This window comes from Chiloscyllium punctatum, chromosome 15 (assembly GCF_047496795.1).
Source record: "Chiloscyllium punctatum isolate Juve2018m chromosome 15, sChiPun1.3, whole genome shotgun sequence".
Classification (NCBI taxonomy): Eukaryota; Metazoa; Chordata; class Chondrichthyes; order Orectolobiformes; family Hemiscylliidae; genus Chiloscyllium; species Chiloscyllium punctatum.
This window is the reverse complement of record NC_092753.1, coordinates 81,733,813-81,758,905: the sequence shown is the minus strand read 5'-3', so window position 1 is coordinate 81,758,905 and position 25,093 is coordinate 81,733,813. Positions and strand designations below refer to the sequence as shown.

General features: G+C 42.3%; 1 protein-coding gene across 3 annotated transcripts in view; it reads right to left on the bottom strand.

Annotated features, from left to right (window-relative positions):
• LOC140486454 (lebercilin-like protein) overlaps positions 1-25,093 on the bottom strand; it is a 91,100-nt gene that overhangs the window by 40,240 nt on the left and 25,767 nt on the right. For 2 of the 3 annotated variants that reach the window (XM_072585639.1, XM_072585642.1), the window contains exon 4: positions 6,862-6,999. The exons of the other annotated variant lie outside the window; for it this stretch is intronic. In XM_072585639.1, coding sequence (XP_072441740.1) covers positions 6,862-6,999 — 138 coding nt within the window. The remainder of the gene's footprint in view (positions 1-6,861; positions 7,000-25,093) is intronic. 3 annotated transcript variants of the gene reach the window in all.

The following is a 25,093-nucleotide window of genomic DNA, read 5'->3' as shown; positions in this document are numbered from 1 at the left end:
AGTTTTGCATTTCTTGCGGTTGCAGGGGAAGGTGCCGGGAGTGGAGGTTGGGTTAGTGGGGGGTGTGGACCTGACGAGGGAGTCAAGGAGGGAGTGGTCTTTTCGGAATGCTGATAGGGGAGGGGAGGGAAATATATCCCTGGTGGTGGGGTCCGTTTGGAGGTGGCGGAAATGACGACGGATGATACAATGTATATGGAGAGTGGTGGAGTGGTAGGTGAGGGGCGGGGCTCAAGGGCAGAGGAGCGGGAAGTGGAGGCGATGCGGTGGAGGGCATCGTCGATCACGTCTGGGGGGAAATTGCGGTCTTTGAAGAAGGAGGCCATCTGGGTTGTACGGTATTGGAACTGGTCCGCCTGGGAGCAGATGCGGCGGAGACGAAGGAATTGGGAATATGGGATGGCGTTTTTACAGGGGGCAGGGTGGGAGGAGGTGTAGTCTAGGTAGCTGTGGGAGTCGGTCGGTTTATAGTAAATGTCCATGTTGATTCAGTCGCCCGAGATAGAAATGGAAAGGTCTAGGAAGGGGAGGGAGGAGTCTGAGATGGTCCAGGTGAATTTGAGGTCGGGATGGAAGGTGTTGGCAAAGTGGATGAACTGTTCAACCTCCTCGTGGGAGCACGAGGCAGCGCCGATACAGTCATCGATGTAGCGGAGGAAAAGGTGGGGGTGGTGCCAGTGTAGCTGCAGAAGATGGACTGTTCCATCTGGGACAAAAGTCAGCAGCTGGCAGAATTTGAATTTAATTAATAAATATGGAACATAGTCTCAATAGTGGTGATCATGTTAACGACCATTGACTATTTTACATCCCGTTTGGTTCACTAATGCCCTTTGAGAAGGAAATCTGACATCCTTACCTGGATTGGCTTACATGCAACTCCAGGCCCACAGAAGTAAGGTTAACTCCTAACTTCCTCCATTCAGTTCAAGGCAATAAAAGGTGGCCATGCCCGTGAAAAAGTAAAGGACAAAACAGAATATAGCGGTGGAGAGAGGTCAGAATCCTGCTGCTCAAATTAGAAAAGTTATTTTGCAAGTGTAGCAAGTAATTAGGAAAAGCAAATGGGATGCTGTCATTTATTGCAAGGAGTAGGGAAGATTTACTGAAGCTGCACAGAACCGTGGTAGACCATATCTAATGCACTCTACAGTTTTGGTCTCATTTGGATAATCATTTTTATGTGAGAAACAGTTCAGAGAAGGTTCATTTGACATATTCATGGGATAATGGGTTTATGAGAAAGATTGAATAGATTGGGCTTATACCCAGTGAAGTTTAGAAGAATAAGAAGTGACCTTATTGAAGTATATTAGATTGTTAGGGGAGCTGAAAGAGTGAATACAGTTTGAGAATAATTGATCTCCTGTTAGACTGAGGTGACAAGAGTTTTTACTTTTCTGAGAGGGTCATTAGTTAGTGAAATTCTCTTCATCAGAAAGTAATGATGGCTGTGTCATTGAATTAATTCAAGGTTAAGCTTGGCAAATGTTTGTTAGATGAAGGAGTTAAGGGCTGTGAGTGCGTCGGATTAGCCACAATACTGCTGAATATTGGACTGGTTTCAAAGTTGCAGGATTAGCAGCCACTTTAAGTTCTATATAGTCTTTTTCTATCCCTTTTTCTCCTCTTTGTTTAAATACAAATTAGTAATTCTTCTGGTATCTCATCAAGTGTGTAATGTTCTAATATAAGATTGAACAGTGTTTTTGGGGTGGGGTAAATTGGATTAAATCAGTGTTAATTCAGCATTCCAAATTTGAAATTTCCTATTTAGTATGAGGCCTCTTATAACTGTAGCATTAGTAACCAGCCTTCTGCAAATAAGTATATTTCTATATGAAAACAGAGAAGTCATAGAAGTCATAAGAATCAAAGTCTTGACTCATGCACTCCCTTACTCCATTATCAATGTAATGTCTTGAAATAAGGTTTTGGTCTAAGAAGGAATGAAAACTAACCTTTAAATGGATGCATGTAAGGGGTCAATGGTCATTTGACTCATTAGTAGCTGTTCCCATGCCCATTGATGAAGAGGGTTTAAATTGGTCATTGACATAGCATTGATGGCCAATTCCCAATGTAAGGGAGGGTGGGGGGAGGAAGGACAAGAAGATCCAGCGAGATGAGCCACACCTAGACAAGATCAGGAATTCCTCTATATCAGCCTGAGGGAAAATGAAAAATTATTAGTACCATGACCACTGAAGACAAGCAAAGACCATCACAAAATGGCTTTGGACCACTGGGATATGGGAATGCGTTGCCTCTAATCCTCCATTCAATGGGAGCTCTGGGACCGGTAAAGTGCTTCCAAAGTCACTGGTAATATGTTTCCTTTCTTCCTTCCTGTGGAGAGACTTGAGTGTTCTGTTGATCCCAAGTGTGATGCTGTCAGGAGTTCTCAATTCTTGGCAAGGCCATCCATGACAGTCCAGTCAGAGGGGAGGAACCAGACACAGTGCAATCCAAAACAAAACAAATCCTCAGCAGTGATCCAAGTGGAAGATATTTGTGTGATATCAATAGCTGCGATGGCAGATGAAGGCTGCAGCAGGAGGCCGATCCCTAGTCATCGAGGCTTCCTTGTCAATGGAACTGGATCTACTTTCTGTCAAGGACCATGTCTCTGCTGATGTGAAACATCACTCCTCTGTTACAGATGTCCCACACAAGGTGTCTACCTGGAGGAAATAGCAATCTCGAACCACTTCGGCCTCCCAGAAATACCTGCGAAAAGTGTTGGAGATGTGGCTCTACAATCAGGCTCAATCACCAGGTAAAGACCCACAGACTCCATGGCCAGTGACATGGAATTTCCTAGGTAACAATCATTCTCCTTAGTGAGAGGTTCCTAATGTAGCTTATCTAAACTGCTGCTTCTCAAAAAACTGTCAGAAAATTGCAATAAATTGTTGGCTGTCTATATTAGGTAACTGTGATTACCAACGCCCTAAAGTCAACAGTAGTAATGTGCCATTTGGCACTGAGGGAGGAATAACATCTGAGCCAGATCATGTATCTGAACTGACATCCACACTAGAATCTTTCACCTGGCAATCGCTCACACTGAGTGGAATATGAACCTTAGCAGATTGTTTCCTTTCAGCCTCATGGACGTTGAGGACAGTTTTGCAGATTATTGCTGCCTCCCTTAGCATCCTTCAGGAACTACATATGGAGTCATCCTAGTGTACGTGACTCAGAATCTGATTCGCAAAGAAGCAAAAAGGAGAGTAAATTACTAGGAATTCGAATGAAAACAAATTGAGACAATTTGTTAATTTCTCTTTCCCAGCCCTGTACAATACATGTTTTAGATTCAGAATTATTTTAAATTATATTTGCAGCCTCAAATTCCCATCTCAAAGATCTGTTCTAACTGTGCTTCAGACTCTCCGTTCAAACTTTGAACAGAGCTGACAAAAATGCAATGATTTTAGTGAACAAGTACTTTTCTAATTTTACATCACTAAGAAAATAATGATGCCTTCTTATCAGCGATGTATAAGCAATGCCCTCTTAGATCCTCTGAACCAAATGAAACTTTCATAAGTGTTGATAAGTAGCCATGATGTGGAGTTGCTGTTATTGGACCAGGGTGGACAAAGGCAGATATTACACAACACCAGGTTGTTGTCCAACAGGTTTATTTGAAATCACAAGTTTTTCAAGTGAAGTGGAGGAGAGCACACGTGCCTACGGCAGTGGCCTTCTGGAGGGGTACAATTTGACTCCTTCTTTTTTGATTGCTGCATTGTGGACCTCTCTATCAACTGTTCTGGTTCATTGTTTGGCTCATTGGGCTCACTGCTGACATCTTGGAGTTTGTGGATGAATTCCGGTGCACTTCTCTCTCACTTCACCTGGTGAAGAAGCAGTGCTTGTGATTTCAAATAAACTTGTTAGACTATAACCTGGTCTCGTGTGACTTATTACACTGATAAGGTTTGTTTGTATAAATTTCTTGTGTTAACGCTAGTGAAAATACTGCCTCAATTGCATGAAGAATACATACGCTGTCATGCAAACTCACATTGCCTCCTGTTATTTTGGATGCATCTTAAACAAACAGGCTTCATGAATTGAGCTGGAAAAATTCCAAAGAGCATACCTTCTATTCTCACACCTAGAAGTCCATGCTTCAATTCCATCCATGCAATGACAACTTGCTGAATTATGTATAAACTATGCCTTTTTAATCTAAAATCAGAAAGCTGACATGTACATTACTTACACATTGGGTTTAAGTGTAGGGGAATATCCCCAAAACAGCACCAATAAATCAAATGATACAATGTTTGCTACTCTTCCATGTCAAAGGGAATAATCTTTCCTGTCCCTCTTCATTTCAGCAGAGCTGGCTGAGCAAAATTCAGCAGTGAGAATATTGGATCACTTTGTCCAGACTAAGCTGACCATCTAGAGAAGATCCAGTGCTGACCAACAATAATCACAGCAAACTGCTCACAGACTAGGAATTAATCATGGAGTCTTTCAGCTCTCCAGATTATTCAGTTATTCTTACTGAGCCATCAGTGATCCTAGAATTTAAGGTCCAAGAATTAGACCAGTATCTGAGTGCTGTTCCCATACTAAAGCAATCAGAATGCTCATCACCCCTATTCTCTGAGAGTACCTCAATAAACACAAGTATATTTTGTTACTGATAAGTTTTTGTTTGGTTTAATACGTAAAAACATTGTGAAATAGTGAAGGCACTGGGCAATTTCATTTTAAGTGACTTGAAGCTAAAGTAACAGCTGTATTTTTCCATTGAACAGGATTCAAACAAAAAACAACACATTGATGACAAATTGTACTACAGCAACAAGAAGCAGATGTTTAGAAATGAAAAGAGATCAAATAAGTCACCTTCAGTGGGTAAATGCACTGCATAATGTGAGAAGACTGAAACTTATAGGTAAGGATGGCCAGGATCTCTCTCTGGTTGAGGCTGAGTTAATTGATATCAGATGCACAATCTTAGAGTACCAGAACTTGCTTTACTATCTCTAAGATGAGCAACACAGTCACTCCCAAATGCAATGCAGTGACCTTGTCATAAAATACGCAGAGTAGAATCTTCCCAATGCCTGAACAACATGGTATTGGTGAGAAAGTTGGGACAATTATGTGAGATTAACAGTAAAGAGATTCATCTCTTCAAAGAGGAAAAAGTCTAACCCAGTATTGAATGTGAGACAAGATTTTTGCCGTAAGCAGCAAGAGGCCTATGTGCAAGCATTAACATCCTCATTATTATATCATTTCACCTCATTGACATGCAGTTTCCCATTTTCTCACCCATCAGATAGAAACTACATTTCCTGGAATGAATCTCAGAACAGTTATTTGGCAACTCCAGTTTGTCACTGCTCCTCCTACCCTCCATCTTGGAAACCAGGCACCAACATGTGAGGACACGTTCCATGAGCAGAAACCACACACACACTCAACCCCAGCCACCAGGGTCTCCAGGTGGCTGACACCAAAGTGAGACCAATTTCCCTCTGCCTGACATGTCTGGCAGAGTTGATGGGGCGTAGACAGCACTTGACCAGGTGCACAGCTGGGCTTTGAAGTTGGCATCAGTGCCAGGAATCCTGGGAGGTTCCGGCAGTGGCCAGTATCTCCACCTGTGGTGAGTGGGAGTATATGATGAGTGGGATGCCAATTTAGCCAATTTCTGGTAGAGTTCAGCCTATATTGTGGCTGCCAGCTGAGAACAGGGATGTAATTTACCTGTAATTCTTGCAATAGATCAAACAGCCTGGTAACGGTGCAGTCCAGACAGAAAATTCTAAAAAGTAGTACATCTTAGGACTAATAATGTGAAAATAAATTACATTTTTTCCAGCTTTTCTTTTGGACAACTGCAATAAATAAATAAATATCCTGACTGTAAGTCTGCCAGATGAGACAAATGCCACCATTCACTCTGGATTGTTGCAAACTAATCCATGTCTGTGAGACTGCATTAAAATAGAGAGGGAGATAGCATAGGCTAATTGCCACTTTTCTCTTTGCACTTGGAGTATGGGAGAGGTGTGCTACTTCTATGCTCAAGGGAAAACCATCTTCAAGCAACTAATTTACTTTGTCTGAAAGATGATATTAATTTAAATAATACTTTTTCTTAACACAATTACTCAAATATTGCACAACGTGATTTATGGGATTTCAATATGACGAGGTTGAATGTTATAGGTGAAGGACAGTCATGTATCTCCACATATACATACTGCTTACTGAAAAGGTAATTCTGATATTATTTGCTAATGTATTCATTATCATTCATTACAATTTCCAGGACACGTCTCTGACATCGCTGCTATCATTGGCCTTAAAAAGATAAAGGTCAGGCAGAGTTCTTCCTCCTGATCATTTTGCAATGACTGTTACTGGAATGTGTTTGGACATTGAATAAGGAAAGGCAAAGAACTAGATATGATACCCAACAAGGAACAAACTATGACAACAACTGGACAATTGAACTAAGGGAACAATGATCACTTCGGTGAGACATGGAAGAGTTGTTGGAAATTTCCTGAGTGAGTAGAGTGAAGGGTGGGGTGGCGAGGGACAGTTTGAGAGGAAGAGGACCTAGGGGATGATGGTGGAGGGGGGCATTGGTTTCTGTTTAGAAAAAATGAAAGACAATAATTAATTAATTTTGCTTTTCACTGTACTGATTGGGCCTTCTTGTAAACTAAATTTGTTTGGGATTTTTTTGACATTCTGGATCTTCATTTGCCTAAAATATGTTTATTTTTTTAAAAATTAACATTATGCTTCATTGTTCATTGTTGAAGTTTTAAACAAACCAATGATGATACAATGGGTCAGTTAAAGCAATACCGTCAGCATTTGATTCAGGGTGCGTTGCTCCAGTTCTAGCTTCTTTGCCAGATCAAGGGCCTCCTGTGTCTTTCTGTGTTCTGCAGCCAGCTGATGATTGAAACTTTTACTTTTTAATTCCAGAATTTTCTCCAGGTCCTAAAGACACAGTGAACAAAATGAGCACCTGCAGGAAAATCATGGGATATTTGCCAATGAAGACAACATTTTATGTTCATACATCTCTTCCGTTCCTGAAGATGGAAACTCATCAAATGGAATGATTCCACAGGCACCAGCAACCATTTGATGCCATGGCTGATCGAACTATACATGAACATAGTGTGACATGTGGACTATTCTATCATGGGGACATGACAACCATTGCGTTGTGTCTCTCCCAGATCTGTCTTCACCCAATGTCCATTATCCACATTTTCCAGTAGCAATTAATGCATAGGAATCAGGAGCTAAAAACCTTGTCAAGACTGTGTGATAAGATTAATTTTAGTGCCCTTCTCAACATGTCTTCTTTGATCAACCAACTTAGCACCAACTAGAAATTGATTCTGGATCTTTCCAATCTGTCTGGTTCTGTGGATTGGCAAAGCAATGACTAGCAAGTGCAAAGTATGGCACAGTTGATTAGAATGCGTTGTTTTACAGCTGCGTATGTATAAGATAACTAAGTCTCTTGGTATCAATTTTACTTGTTTTCAATGTTCCTAGAACACACTCCAAGATTTCTTTTTAACAATCCCTCTATATAACCTGATAATGATGTATTGTAAACAAAAGACTTGGAACCCTGTAGGCTTGTGCATCTTCTGGGCAACACCTGATGGAGAAACAACATAAAAATATTTTAGGTGAGCTCCTTCAAACAAAGGGTTCAGAAACATATCAGATAAATTTTAGTCATGGTGGTGTAGGGGATACAAGATGGAAGGATTTCATATTAATCTCACTGAAGTAGAATCACACTCATAAATATGGGAGGTGGTGTTTGGCCCAGTGCAAATTTTCAGTCCCAACTAAAAAGTGATGCCATCTCCTGATCTCCTTTCTGCATATCTGAATGAATGCTGCTCCAAGAATGTAAGAACATTCAAGAAGCTCAAAGTCATCCAGCATGTATGATTGGTGCCTATACACCACCCAAAACATCATTTCCTCCGCCGTTGGTAAACTGCAGCAACAGTGTGTGCCATCTACAAGATGCCCTGCAGGAACTCACCAAGGGCCTTTCGATATCACCTTCCAAACATATGTCTTCAACTATCAAGAAGGACAAGAACAGCAAATGCGCTTCAAAGTCCATCTCGAAAACACATTCACTGCTCCTTCACTGTCACTGGTTCAAAATCCTGAGAATCCCTCCATAACAGCGATGCGAGTGTAACTGCACTATAGCAGTTCAAGAAAAGAGTTCACCACCACTTTCTCAAAGGCAATTATGGATGGATAATAAATGCTGGTTCAGTCAGCAATACTCACATACCACAAACAATTGATAAAAATGCAAATGTTTAAGATCTGTTCTCATGTCTCACAATCTGAAAGTTATAGAAGGGTTTATATGCTGGAAAATGGAGGTACTAGGTAAATGTAATTTGCTCTATAAGAAGTAAGTAGTAAAGTAAAAAGCATTAAACACTATTCCATTAGAGCACTGTACTTTCACTGCAGTGATCAAATCCAGTCCAAATTGATAAAGCGAATGTCTCTATGGGATTGTATGAGCCCTGAACAAAATACATTTGACAAATCTCAAACCTATTGTGAGTGCACAACAAATAATATGGTACCTGCTTGGTAACCTTACCATATTTTATTGTGATTGACACAAGCTTCAATAATTGCATGCATTCCCATTATAATCGATGAATAATGGAAAATATATGTATCAAAAGTGACAATTATGTTAGCTAGTGTGTAATGAAAAAAATCCCTGGAGCACAATTGAATTGTTCTTTTAATATTTGGCAGGATTTGTGTGAGTGGTAGACAGAAGCTACTTAATCATGCATGTAATCTGTGTTATTTAATGGCACAGGACTGTTTTGTACAATGATTATGGGACAAGATAAAATTGAAAAATATTAGGGGTGGCACAGTAGCTCAATGGTTAGCATGACTGTCTTAAAGCACCAGGGAACTCAGTTCCAGCCTTGGGTGACTGGCTGTATGGAGTTTGTACATTCTCTCCATGTCTGCATGAGTTTTCTCTGGGTGCCACATTTTCCTCCCACCGTCCAAAGATTGGCAATGCTAAATTGTCTGTAGTGTCCAGGGATATGCAGGCTAAGTGGACTAGCCATGAAAAGTGAAGGGTTACAGAGGTGAGGTGGGTCTGGGTGGGATGCTCTTTGGAGGATTGCTGTGGACTCAATGGGGCCAAATGGCCTGCTTTCACACTGTCGGGTGTCTATGATTTCAATCTATATGGAAGTATAATTAATGACTAATGAAGCACCGAAACCTACCCTGCTTTATATTTTTAAAATTTGTGGATGAAATAAAGATGGAAAAATGCAATTACCTAATTATTATTATAGGACAGGTAATTTTCTATTGCTTCAGCATGTACAGCAATGTATAATTATTTTGCAATACAGTAAAGTGTGAGATGTTCACATTTATTTGGCAGATTTTATCTGTACGGATCCAAATGCAGCAGAGAGAATGGTAATTGAAGAGATCTTTAACAATGCCATGATGTTAGCATCCAATTTCTCCATTAACCCAACCAGTCACAGAATGTTGGACTGATGACAGCCCTCATATGTCAATGAAAGGTTCATTCTTTAAAAGAATCCTGGCAATGGATATGCAAGAAACCCTGATTCAAATGGGAAAAACATCAAAGTTTGTGAGAAGATTTGTAGCTCGGGTGCTCGTTGTTACGGTTCTGTTTGCTGAGCTGGGAATTTGTGTTGCAGACGTTTCGTCCCCTGTCTAGGTGACATCCTCAGTGCTTGGGAGCCTCCTGTGAAGCGCTTCTGTGATGTTTCCTCCGGCATTTATAGTGGTTTGAATCTGCCTCTTCCGGTTGTCAGTTCCAGCTGTCCACTGCAGTGGCCGGTATATTAGGTCCAGGTCGATGCGTTTGTTGATAGAATCTGTGGATGATTGCCATGCCTCTAGGAATTCCCTGGGTGTTCTCTGTTTGGCTTGTCCTGTAATAGTAGTGTTGTTCCAGTCGAACTCATGTTGCTTGTCATCTGCGTGTGCGACTAGTAAGGCTACACCGCAAAAAAACGGCACTACAAGAAAAAATGGCCAAACTATCACACAACAGAGAGGATACCACAACACATACCTGGGTTAGAAACCTCTCCCACAGACAGCTTACAGACACGGAAGGAACAATATTGGCCAAGGGACTCAACTATAACCACAGGGATGCTAAGACAGCAGACTTCCTAGCAGCACTAGAATGCACACTCAGGAACAATGGACTGACAGAAGAGACATAACAAACAGTAAGACAAACTATCGTACCCCTGATAACAAGGAAAAGACAAACACACAACCTCAACACCAAGGAGAGGGAAGCACTAAAAACACTAAGAAATTATAAGAACATAATCATACTACCAGCAGACAAAGGCAGAATGACGGTTATCCTGGACAAAGCAGAATACATCCAGAAAGCGCAAAAACTACTTGCAGATACCAAAAGAGGGAGTTTGACCCCACCCCACAGCTCACCAATAGGATAAACAACACACTGAGGAACCTGCAAAAAAACAGACAGATAACCAGGTTTGACCTGCAGAGAATGAAACCTGAAAGCAACAACACTCCCAGATTCTATGGACTACCTAAAGTGCACAAACCAGACATCCCACTCAGACCCATCGTATCGTTACCAGGGACACCATCACACAAACTGGCTAAAGAACTACAACATAAACTGAAACACCTAATTAGCGGATCTACACACGCTATACAGTCAATACAGGAATTAGAACATAGAACATAGAACAATTCGTGGACATCATCAGAAATATCCACATAGACAAGGCAGAAACTATGGTCTCATTTGATGTAACAGCACTGTTCACCTCTATTGACAAAACCCTAGCCAGAGAAACAATAGCCAACCTGCTGGACATACAGATCAGACAATAAGACGGGGAACCTATCAATAAAGACGGCATACTCAAACTACTGGACCTGTGCCCCACAACCACCTTCACATTCAACAACCAAATATATGAACAAATCAAAGGCACACTCATGGGCTCACCCATCTCTGGACTCATAGCAGAAGCGGTAATGCAAAGATTAGAACAAACAGTCTTACTCCAAATTCAACCCAAACTCTGGGTCAGATATGTGGATGACACCTTTGTAATCATTAAAAACACAGAAATAGAAAACACACATCGGATCATCAACGCCACACTCACAGGAATCCGATTCACTAGAGAGGAAGAAAAGGACAACCAACTCCCTTTCCTAGACGTGATGGTACAGAGAACACCGAACGGAGAATTCACCACAAAGGTATACAGGAAAGCCACACACACAGACCAAGTCCTGAACTACGAAAGCAACCACCCCAACACACACAAAAGAAGTTGCATCGAGACACTGTTTAAAAGGGCTACAACACACTGCAGCACACCTGAACTGCAAAAAGAGTAAGAACACCTCTACAATGCATTCGCCAAAAACGGATACCCCCGCAATTTCATCAACAGATGCCTAAGGGAAAGACAACGGAATGAGGACATGCCACAACTCAAAGGACTAGCCACGTTACCATACATCAAGAACATTTCTGAACTGACAGCCAGACTACTACGACCACTAGGACTCATAACAACACACAAACCAACAGCCACTCTCAGATAACAACAAACCAGGACAAAGGACCCGATACCCAGCATGAGCAAAACCAATGTAGTGTACAAAATCCCATGCAAGGACTGCACAAAACACTACATAGGACAAACAGGAAGACAGCTAACGATCCGCATCCATGAACACCAACTAGCCATGAAACGACACGACCAACTCTCCTTAGCAGCCACACACACAGATGACAAGCAACATGAGTTCGACTGGGACAACACTACTATTATAGGACAAGCAAAACAGAGAAGAGCCAGGGAATTCCTAGAGGCATGGCACTCATCCACAGATTCTATCAACAAACACATCGACCTGGACTCAATATACCAGCCACTGCATTGGACAGCTGGAACTGACAACCGGAAGCGGCAGAGACAAACCACTATAAATGCCGGAGGAAACAACACAGAAGCGCTTCACAGGAGGCTCCCAAGCACTGAGGATGTCACCTAGACAGGGGACGAAATGTCTGCAACACAAATTTCCAGCTTGGCGAACAGAACCACAATAGGGAAAAACATGGTCGGAAGTTCTGGCAAAGTTTCCCCATTGGGTTCTAGGCCACTTCCTGGTGGTCATGTTGGAGGTAGTGAGTGCCAGAAGGGACATGCTGCTTCCTCAGTGGTGTGAGGAAGTGACTTTACAAAAGACATGATTGGAAGTAATGGCATCTGCGTACAGCAACAGTGTGGTGCTCAGGAAATGGATACAGTGTTCGAAATGGTTTACTATCCTCATGCAGCCAGGAAAAGTGAGTGTAATGCCTTTATCAGTTGGTATCCAACTGAATTCCTTAGCATTCTTCTCTACAGCACTCTTTTGACCAATGCACTCCAAATTTCTGTTTCTCCACACACCTCCTCAGATCTCCAACGAAACAGCGAACATCCACACTCAACCTCATGAAAATGCCATTTACCCTCCTTCCTCATATATTATCATTGGATCTTCAATATACATTCCACTTCTCACCTTCATAACTCTCTGATTTGTATTTTTGTAGGAGAAGAATACAAAACTCCAGAGAGTTCTGGAAGGTGTGGTGGGGAGGGTAGGTCTGCATCCTGAACCACCATTATCACACTGGAGGGGATTGTCCTGGAAATTCGCATTGTGGCACAAGTATTGATATTTGCAATGGAATGTGGGGTTGGCTACTGACTTGGTGACAGTGTTAGGCATTACTTTGCAATTGATCACTTAAAAATCACAATGTTGAATTGACACTACCACAAATAGAAATCTCGTGCCATGTACCACATCAAGTTTGAATCCTTTCTGCATCTCAGCACTAAGTCATGCCTTTGATTTCCCATAACTCCTTCAAATATTGTCATGGAGTGGCTGCAGGATGAAGCCAAGAATTCTGAGGATACATTGTCACAATTCATGTGCACCTCCACCAGTGTAGATACCTTGATGGAGACTACATCAGAGACAGGTGGGGTGGAATGTGACACTGCACATCACAGATGAACATGAGTGGTCCTGGCAGCGGTGCCAGAAGTGGAGTGTCTCCAATGGATACCCTAAGCCCAGCTTAGATAATGCACTAAAGACTTCTGGGAGAGCAGCAATGGGAATTATCTATGCTTTCAGAATCAGTGTGCATCCTTATCATGAGTGCTGTGATATCTCACCATCCTTATGAAAAGACTGATCACCTATATGGGAATCAGATACGGATGGCCACCTAAGTGCATGTTAGCATGCACCCTCACACTGCTCTTCACAAAGGATGGAGGAACGTGGTGGGCCAATGCCGCACTGTTGTGCAGCCACGTACTTTCTAGCTATTGGTTCACAGGAATGTTCAAACAGGTTATGAGTGAAGATAGAAAGAGAGGACATGGCAGTGAGAAATTTTCTCAAGATGCTCCCACTTCTTATACTTTTCATAGAAGTCTGCGCGCTGCCTTCTTTTGTCTGTGCAGTTAGTCTGAAGGTGGATGGTATGATCAACTTTAATGGGAAGGAAGTGGATTTTTATTCGAATGAATTATGCTTTGGTGTTTTGAGGGAGACACAGAGGCTCAGATGATACTCTCAGATGCCTTCATGCACACAGATTAGATGATGCACTTTTCTAGGTGCCTGGCAGCCAAGAGAAAGAGGTTGCTGAAATCAAGGTCATATCCTCTTCCTTCTTCTTGAAAACCATTTTTTTGCACTTTCCTACTGCTCAACTCCTCTCTGCAGTGTGATGTTGTGAAGGGTATAGTCGATCACAGCCATTCTGAAGACCTGAAATGAGGCAAACTCAAAGGATCTACTGAGTGGCAGGTCATGTATATTCAGCAACTCTGTGGCATCCTGCATCAACATCATCATCAGCCTTGTGATTATGTGGCACTTGCTGAATTTCTCCTGTCATTTGTATGTACATGAGTCATCAGCCAGAGGATTGCCCTTGTCTCCACAGAGCTGTTGACACTCAGTGAAGAGGCAAAGGCCTTTGAGAAATGTAATTGCTGGACAAATGATGTTATCTCCCAGGATATCTTACAAGCATTTCTGCAAACCCTCCAGTTAACACAAACAAACAAACAGACAAACAAACAATCTGAACATAGAGAGTGAAATCTTATGAAATTGAATAACACTTGAGGCTGATTTAAGGACATTTTGACTGCTGCATGTGGATGTCAATCATGCCCTATACCTGATGGGATCTAATCGCTGCAGTGAAACTGACAGCCCTCTTGATTAACTGCCTTACCTGCAGCAAAGTGAACATAAGTGTTGTCCATGGAAAATGAGGTGTCAACAACCCATGACGTGCACTTAACAACATATTTTGAAATGTATCACCAATCAAATCCTGGAAGGAGCTGGAGACAAAGAAACTCAGGGCTGAGATTATCTTGATAGTCACTGGCAATCGTGGTCACCGTACAGATGCCAGCAACAACCCCGTGCGATTGCCTGAGCTTCCCGAAATACAATTGCTCCATCATTATTAAGGAAGTCTACACTCTGTTGTACATGCAGTGCAGGGCTATTGCATCCTTCCAACTCGATGTCCATCCCTCTGTCATGTGGAAAACATTAACTACTGATGCTGCACAGCATGCGAGAGCTGTATAAATTGTTCCCAAGTTGCAGCGAAGGCTGAGAGCAGTAAGGCTGAAATTAAGTCTAGTAAATCCAGTACAAGTGAAATAATTTCCACAATAGACAATAGACAATTAACAATAGGTGCAGGAGTAGGCCATTCTGCCCTTCGAGCCAGCACCACCATTCATTATGATCATGGCTGATTATCCTCAATCAGTATCCTGTTCCTGCCTTATCTCCATAACCCTTGATTCCACTATCCTTAAGAGCTCTATCCAACTCTTTCTTGAAAGTATTCAGAGACTTGGCCTCCACAGCCTTCTGGGGCAGAGCATTCCACACAGCCATCACTCTCTAGGTGAAGAAGTTTCTCCTCAACTCTGTTCTAAATGGCCTACCCCTTATTTTTAAACTGTGTCCTCTGGTTTGGGACTTACCCATCAGCGGAAACATGCTTCCTGCCTCCAGAGTGTCCAATCCTTTAATAATCTTATACATCTCAATCAGATCCCCTCTCAGCCTGTATGTCCCCTCAAAGCTGTATGTCACCATAAAAGTAATAAAATCAGGTTTTCAGAATCAATCTTTCACAGAGGATGGCCACAGCTTTGCAGTTTAACACTTCACAGGCTTCCCAGTCTGTCAGTTTCATTGCTCAATGACTCCCCTCTGTGTACATTCCCTACTTTGCCCTGGAGTGTTCTACGCTGCTCTGGAAATACAGACTGTTGGGTTAAATTCTCAGTTAATTGGGAATTCAAACACTGAAATTCAACTGCATCTGAAACTATCCGGGGTAAAACTTAGAAGTGAAGAGGATGTTATTAGATTCTTGCCCACTGCAACCGAAAGAGTATCCCACTACACTGTAAAAGCCATAGGTAAACCAACATCCATGGGCAGATCACCATTCAATGCTGCAGTGTCTTTTTATGATACACTGAATATCTCTCAGATTTCCAGTATCTGCAGTATTTTGCATTTGTTTTTATGTAAAGGCAACTGGAAGGTAAGACACCTATGTAAACATGTTACAAACGACCAACTCATGAGGGAAGAATTCAAGTGTGGCTGAGATTTTCTCTAATAGGAGAACTTAGAGGAGGGATCAACCCAGACCACATTTATAAACTTCCTAGCATCTTCTTGCAGTTTTACATTCTGCTGGGACCTGTGAACGGATCAATTGTCCATTCTCCCAATTTGAGGATTGTAGATGCATAATACAGCATGGATTAAAGGAGGATAGGTAATTCAGTATTCAACAATATTGAAACCTTTAAAAAGTACAAAAATGACAAATGGAATTTTGTTCAAAATCTTTTTCAACCTCAGTTTCTGCCTTACTTGTAACTCTGATCACATAATTTTAAGTCTCATAATTTGATTTCATTTATTGTTCCACCTCACAGAAGATGAGCTAATCTTCACAATTATATTGAAAAGTAAACAGGTACTTGATTTCCATCATAATCAGTGATTTAGGACTTTCCTGTCCATCAAAATTAATTGCTTTTTCTAACCCTCAAAACGTTGATGTCTGAATATTGCACCCGTGAACACATCACTACTTCAGGAGATCAATTATTCTTACATTAATTTCATCAAAATTCCATTAAACTCTTAGCCTTATTCTGATCCCACTGGAGGCTACAAATAGAACAAAGAACAAAGAAAATTGACAGCCCAGGAACAGGCCCTTTGGCCCTCCAAGCCTGAGCCGATGCAAATCCACTGTCTAAACCGGCCACCCAATTTCTAAGCATCTGCATCCCTCTGCTCCCCACCTACTCATGCATTTGTCCAGACGCATCTTAAATGATTCTACCATGCTTGCCTCTACCACCTCTGCTGGCAACGTGTTCCAGATGCCCACCACCCTCTGGGTGAAGTACTTGCTGCGCATATCCCCCTTAAAGTTTCCACCTCTTGCCTTGAAAGTGTGACCTCTCGTTATTGAATCCTTCACTCTGGGAAAAAGCTTGTCTCTATCCACCCTGTCTATATCCTTCATGATTTTGTAAACCTCAATCAGGTCCCCCCTCAACCTCCTTTTTTCTAATGAAAATAATCCTAACCTACTCAACCTCTCTTCATAGCTAGCACCGTCCATACCAGGCAACATCCTCGTAAACCTTCTTTGCACCCTCTCCAAAGCGTCCACATCCTTTTCGTAATGTGGCAACCAGAATTGTACACAGTATTCTAAATGCGGCCAGACCAATTTCTTGCACAAATTTAACATGACTTCCCAGCTCTTATACTCAATACCCCGTCCAATGAAGGCAAGCATACTATATGCCTTCTTGACCACTTTATCCACCTGTGCAGCAGCCTTCAGGGTACAATGGACCTGCACTCCCAGATCTATCTGCCCATCAAACATTCCCCACAGCTCTTCTGTTCATTGTATAATTCACTCTAGAATTAATCTTGCCTAAATGCATCACCTCACATTTGTCTGATTGAAATCCATCTGCCACTTTTCCACCCAACTCTCCATAGAGTCATAGAGATGTACAGCATGGAAACAGGTCCTTCGGTCCAACCCGTCCATGCCGACCAGACATCCCAACCCAATATAGTCCCACCTGCCAGCACCTGGCCCATATCCCTCCAAACCCTTCCTATTCATATACCCATCCAAATGCCTTTTAAATGTTGCAATTGGACCAGCCTCCACCACATCCTCTGGCAGCTCATTCCATACATCTACCACCCTCTGCGTGAAAAAGTTGCCCCTTAGGTCTCTTTTATATCTTTCCCCTCTCACCCTAAACTTATGCCCTCTAGTTCTGGACTCCCCGACCCCAGGGAAAAGACTTTGTCTATTTATGCTATCCATGCCCCTCATAATTTTGTAAACCTCTATAAGGTCACCCCTCAGCCTCCAACGCTCCAGGGAAAACAGCCCCAGCCTGTTCAGCCTCTCCCTGTAGCTCAAATCCTCCAACTCTGGCAGCATCCTTGTAAATCTTTTCTGAACCCTTTCAAGTTTCACAACATCTTTCCGATAGGAAGGAGACCAGAATTGCATGTGATATTCCAACAGTGGCCTAACCAATGTCCTGTACAGCCACAACATGACCTCTCAACTCCTGTACTCAATACTCTGACCAACAAAAGAAAGCATACCAAATGCCTTCTTCACCATCCTATCTACCTGCAACTCCACTTTCAAGGAGCTATGAACCTGCACTCCAAGGTCTTTTTGTTCAGCAACACTCCCTAGGACCTCATCATTAAGTGTATAACTCCTGCTAAAATTTGCTTTCCCAAAATGCAGCACCTCGCATTTATCTGAATTAAACTCCATCTGCCACTTCTCACCCCATTGGGCCATCTGGTCCAGATCCTGTTGTAATCTGAGGTAACCCTCTTCGCTGTCCACTTCACCTCCAATTTTGGTGTCATCCGCAAACCAATTGTACCTCTTATGCTTGCATCCAAATGACAAAAAATAGAGGGCCCAGCACCGATCCTTGTGGCACTCCACTGGTCACAGGCCTCCAGTCTGAAAAACAACCCTCCAATACCCCCCTCTGTCTTCTACCTTTGAGCCACTTCTGTATCTAAACGTCTTGTTTTCCCTGTATTTCATGAGATCTAACCTTGCTCATCAGTCTCCCATGGGGAAACTTGTCAAACGCCTTACTGAAGTCCATATAGATCACATCTACTGCTCTGCCCTCATCAATCTTCTTTGTTACTTCTTCAAAAAACTCAATCAAGTTTGTCAGACATGATTTCCAATGCACAAAGCCATGTTGACTATCCCGAATCCGTCCTTGCCTTTCCAAGTACAAGTACATCCTGTCCCTCAGGATTCCCTCCAACAACATGCTCACCATCGAGGTCAGGCTCACTGGTCTATAGTTCCCTGGTTTGTCTTTACTGATCTTCTTAAACAGTGACACCACGTTAGCCAACCTCCAGTCTTCTGGCACCTCACCTGTGACTGATGATACAAATATCTCAGCAAGAGGCCCAGCAATCACTTCTCTAGCTTCCCACAGAGTTCTCGGGTACACCTGATCAGGTCTTGGGGAAGTCTATCTATATCCTCCTGCATTTTTTGACAATCCCTTTTGCTTTCTGCTACTCCACCAATCTTCATGTCATTTGCAAACTTGCTGATCATACCAACAATGCCCTCTTCCAGATCATTTATGTATGTGACAAACAATGTGGCCCCAGCACTGATCCCTATGAAACTCCACTGGTCACCTTTCTCCATTTCGAGAAACTCCCTTCAACTACTACTCTCTGTCTCCTGTTGCTCAAACCAGGTCCTTATCCACCTAGCTCGAACACCCTGCATACCACCTGACTTCACATATAATCACAAATAGAGAATATTGTTTTCCTTACCTTCAAACATTTTCTCCATCACCTGAATCTTTAAATACATGTGTTGGAAGGCAGAATCTAAGAGGCTGCTATAGCACAACAAAAACATCAGAGTTCCATGTCTGCTATTGGTCGTCAAGCAAGGGGTAATGTGAAGTTGGAGTTGCAAAATTTCTGAGCTCAGATTACAACTTGTTACACAGCAAGCTGAAAAGCTATTTCTACTATCTGAACTCTGTGCTGATGTTTGAAATCCTATTTGGTTTACTTATGCAACCTATAGTATTTGCTCTGCTATTGATTTTTAAATAGTAAAATGAAGGTGATCTTAAACTCTACTGCCCATATCAATCTGGTTTCAACTTTACACCCTCTGTTAACTGACATACATTGGTTCCCTGTGGGCTCTCTATTAAATAGAACACTGCTCTTTAAATCGATCATCCATTTTCAAATCCTGCCAAGGCCTCACCAGCATAATCTCACCATTTTTGCAATCGCATTCAGTTCCACAAACCTCTGTGATACCAGGATCTTTACAATGCTGAACTTATAGCAGCTTCTTTTTAAATACTCCACCATCACCCAGTTCTTTCTCAAATTTCCTTCCCAAATCACTCCTTCTCTCTTTTCATCCTCTGAAATGCTTGCGAAAACCCACCTCTTTCTGTCTTAATAAATCCTAATGTATCTCAGTGTCACATTTTTGATTGATAATGTTTCTGTAAAGTATCTTGGGATGATTTACAACATCAAAGGCACTATACAAATACAAGTTATAATTTCTCACAGCAGGTGGAAGGTTAAGGTCCTGCCCTTGCTGATGGAAGAAGGGAAAAAGATTGGGAGCAGAAGCATGGACAATGAGGAAGTTATAATCAAGAACCTTCTTGGGAATTAATAGTAATCAGTGATAGGAGGGAATGTTAAGTTGAGACTACAATGAGATCAGTCATAGAGTCATAGATAGAGTCATAGAGATGTACAGCATGGAAACAGACCCTTCGGTCCAACCCGTCCATACCGACCAGATATCCCAACCCAATCTAGTTCCACCTGCCAGCAACCGGCCCATATCCCTCCAAACCTTTCCTATTCATATATCCATCCAAATGCCTCTTAAATGTTGCAATTGTACCAGCCTCCACCACTTCCTCCGGCAGCTCATTCCATACACGTACCACCCTCTGCGTGAAAAAGTTGCCCCTTAGACTCTTTCATGATCTTATTAAATGGATCAAAGGGCCAATTAGCCTACACCAACTCCTAATTTGTTCATATGAACAGAGATGAAGAAAAAATTATGGCAGAGGTAAAATGAAAGTTCAGAAGCTCTTTGAAACTGGACTTCAGAGCAAATGCAATGGTGAGAGAGAAACTGGGGGAAAGAATGGAGTTATTGCATTCTGAAAATAGTTTGTCTAATATACAGTGATGTGGGGAGAGGACATGGGACATGTGTGGCAGCACAGTGGCTCAGTGGTTAGCACTGCTGCCTCACAGCACCAGGGACCCGGGTTTGACTCCTGCCTCGGGCGACTATCTGTGTGGAGTTTGCACATTCTCCCCGTGTCTGTGTGGGTTTCTTCCCACAATCCACAGATGTGCAGGCCAGGTGAGTTGGGGTGGACTTGTTAGGCTGAAGGGCCTGTTCCTATACTGTAGGTGATCTAATCTAGAAATGTGTAAATTTCTCCTGAGGACCCTAGTACAGGCACAAAGGTGTGAATGGTCTTCTTCTGTGCTGTGAAAATTCTATGATTCATAGAGACATGGAAAGCAGGAGTAAAATATTTGTCCCATTGAGACTGCTTCACTATTTTAAATGATCATGGCTGTTCTTCTATCCCAACACCGTACACTTGCTCTCTCCCCATACCCCTTGACATGTTCAGCCTCGAGAAATCTTGTTACTTCTTTCTTAAATATATTCAGTGACTTCACCTCTGCAGACTTCTGTGATAGAGAATTCCACAGATTTACTACCCTCTGAATGAAGAGATTTCTCCTCAGCTCAATCCGAAATGGTGCATATCCCAAGACAATGACTCCTTGTTCTGAACAAGAGGCAGAGAAGACATCATCCCTGCATTCAGTCTGTCCAGCCCTGTACATTTCAACGAGCTCTCCTTCTCATTTTTTTTAAACTTCAGTGAACACCGGCTCAAATTCTAATGGATATCTTTGGAAGAAGAGGAAGAATTCCAACAAAGGGAATGGAGAGCTTGAGATAGGCGACTCAAGGGTGTGGAATGGATGCAAATGAGAAACAGTAGAGCCATTTTCCTCTCAATACTGCTTCAATTTCATGCAAAAACTGGTTTCTCTCAATTGCTTAGCAGCCTGTTAGAATATATTCAGGCAAATAAAGGGTTGTAACAAAATTGTTTGGTTGCATGCAGTTAAATTCTTCGCTGGTTAGTTGACATGTCACTTCGTAGAATGATATACTTCCCAATTCTACCAAAATGTTCCATTTACAGTGAACCAGCTGGACTAAGTGGCTTAGGCACACGTCCTCCTTTCCTTGGATATGGATTTGAATTCGGTCAGACTGGTAGTTTGAATGTCTTCTCTGTTTGATACGCACTGCGTGAAATGAGTGTGAATTCATAACAACATTCCAGGTGGACTCAGGCTCTTGCAGCACAACTGCTTTTGTCTTAACATAAATGAGGAATTGTACTTTCACGTTAGAATGGAAAACAAACAACAATTATACATGAAAACGTTTTGGCTGAACCACATCACGAATCCATAGTTGCAGTCGATACCTGATCGAGGGATGTTTGATGCCTCCAATGTGTAATCAAAATGAGAAGTACCTTCTTTCCCAAAAATACTATTCAAATATTCAAAGTTGATTCTTCTAAAGTAAAAAAAAACACACACTGGGACATGAAATGGTGCTGATGTTATTTGGTTTCTAAAGAGCAATGTTGATATAACTAGGGCTTTGCTGACACCCAGTGGCAGGGATTGACATCACATGAAATTATGTGCACTGAACAAGTGACAGCAGGTTCAGGACATTTCAAAGTAATTAGAGTCATAGAGATGTACAGCATGGAAACAGGTCCTTCGGTCCAACCCGTCCATGCCGACAAGATATTCCAACCCAATCTAGCCCCACCTGCCAGCACCCGGCCCATATCCCTCCAAACCCTTCCTATTCATATACCCATCCAAATGCCTCTTAAATGTTGCAATTGTACCAGCCTCTACCACTTCCTCTGGGAGCACATTCCATACACGTACCACCCTCTGCATGAAAAAGTTGCCCCTTAGGTCTCTTTTATATCTTTCCCCTCTCACCCTAAACCTATGCCCTCGAGTTCTGGACTCCCCGAACCCAGGGAAAAGACTTTGTCTATTTATCCTATCCATGCCCCTCATAATTTTGTAAACCTCTATAAGGTCACCCCTCAGCCTCTGAAGCTCCAGGAAAAACATCCCCAGCCTATTCAGCCTCTCCCTGTAGCTCAAATCCTCCAACTCTGGCAGCATCCTTGTAAATCTTTTCTGAACCCTTTCAAGTTTCACAACATCTTTCCGATAGGAAGGAGACCAGAATTGCATGCAATATTCCAACAGTGGCCCAGCCAATGTCCTGTACCTCCCAACATGACCTCCCAACTCCTGTACTCATTACTTTGACCAATAAAGGAAAACATACCAAACGCCTTCTTCACTATCCTATCTACCTGCAACTCCACTTTCAAGGAGCTATGAATCTGCACTCCAAGGTCTCTTTGTTCAGCAACACTCCCTAGGACCTTACCATTAAGTATATAAGTCCAGCTAAGATTTGCTTTCCCAAAATGCAGCACCTCGCATTTATCTGAATTAAACTCCATCTGCCACTTCTCAGTCCATTGACCCATCTGGTCCAGATCCTGTTGTAATCTGAGGTAACCCTCTTCGCTGTCCACCACACCTCCAATTTTGGTGTCATCTGCAAACTTACTAACTGTACCTCTTACGCTCGCATCCAAATCATTTATGTAAATGACAAAAAGTAGAGGGCCCAATACCGATCCTTGTGGCACTCCACTGGTCACAGGCCTCCAGTCTGAAAAAAACCCTCCATCACCACCCTCTGTCTTCTACCTTTGAGCCAGTTCTGTATCCAAATGGCTAGTTCTCCCTGTATTCCATGAGATCTTACCTTGCTCATCAGTCTCCCATGGGGAACCTTGTCGAACGCCTTACTGAGTTCATATAGATCACATCTACTGCTCTGCCCTCAATCTTCTTTGTTACTTCTTCAAAAAACTCAATCAAGTTTGTCAGACATGATTTCCCATGCACAAAGCCATATTGACAATCCCGAATCAGTCCTTGCCTTTCCAAATACATGTACATCCTGTCCCTCAGGATTCCCTCCAACAACCTGCCCACCACCGAGGTCAGGCTCACCGGTCTATAGTTCCCTGGCTTATCTTTACCGCCCTTCCTAAACAGTGGCACCACATTTGCCAACCTCCAGTCTTCTGGCACCTCATATGTGACTATTGATGATACAAATATCTCAGCAAGAGGCCCAGCAACTCTTCTCTAGCTTCCCATAGAGTTCTCGAGTATATTTGATCACGTCATGGGGATCTACCCACCTTTAACTGTTTCAAGGCATCCAACACTTCCTCCTCTGTAATCTGGACATTTTGCAAGATGTCACCTTCTATTTCCCTATAGTCTATATCTTCCATATCCTTTTCCACAGTAAATACTGATGCAAAATATTCATTTACTATCTCCTCCATTTTCTGTGGCTCCACACAAAGGCCATCTTGCTGATCTTTGAGGGGCCCTATTCTCTCCCCAGTTACCCTTTGTCCTTAATATATTTGTAAAAACACTTTGGATTCTCCTTAATTCTATTTGCCAACGCGGTCTCATGTCCCCGTTTTGCCCTCCTGATTTCCCTCTTAAGTATACTCCTACTTTCTTTATACTCTTCTAAGGATTCACTCGATCTATCCTGTCTATACCTGACATATGCTTCCTTCTTTTTCTTAACCAAACCCTCAATTTCTTTCGTCATCCAGCATTCCCTATACCTACCAGCCTTCCCTTTCACCCTGACAGGAATATACTTTCTCTGGATTCTTGTTATCTCATTTCTGAAGGCTTCCCATTTTCCAGCCGTCCCTTTCCCTGCGAACATCTGTCCCCAATCAGCTTTTGAAAGTTCTTGCCTAATACCATCAAAATTGGCCTTTCTCCAATTTAGAACTTCAACTTTTAGATCTGGCCTATCCTTTTCCATCACTATTTTAAAACGAATAGAATTATGTTCGCTGGCCCCAAAGTGCTCCCCCACTGACACCTCAGTCACCTGCCCTGCCTTATTTCCCAAGAGTAGGTCAAGTTTTGCACCTTCTCTAGTAGGTACATCCACATACTGAATCAGAAAATTGTCTTGTATATACTTAACAAATTCCTCTCCATCTAAACCCTTAACACTATGGCAGTCCCAGTCGATGTTTGGAAAGTTAAAATCCCCTACCATAACTACCCTATTATTCTTACAGATAGCTGACATCTCCTTAAAAGTTTGTTTCTCAATTTCCCTCTGACTATTGGGGGGTCTATAATGCAATCCCAATAAGATGATCATCCCTTTCTTATTTCTCAGTTCCACCCAAATAACTTCCCTGGATGTATTTTCAGGAATATCCTCCCTCAGCACAGCTGTAATACTATCCCTTATCAAAAATGCCACTCCCCCTCCTCTCTTGCCTCCCTTTCTATCCTTCCTGTAGCATTTGTATCCTGAACCATTAAGCTGCCAGTCCTGCCCATCCCTGAGCCATGTTTCCGTAATTGTTATGATATCCCAGTCCCATGTTCCTAACCATGCCCTGAGTTCATTTGCCTTCCCTGTTAGGCCCCTTGCATTGAAATAAATGGAGTTCAATTTATTAGTCCTACCTGTCCCTGCCTGCCCTGACTGTTTGACTCACTTCTGTTATCAGCT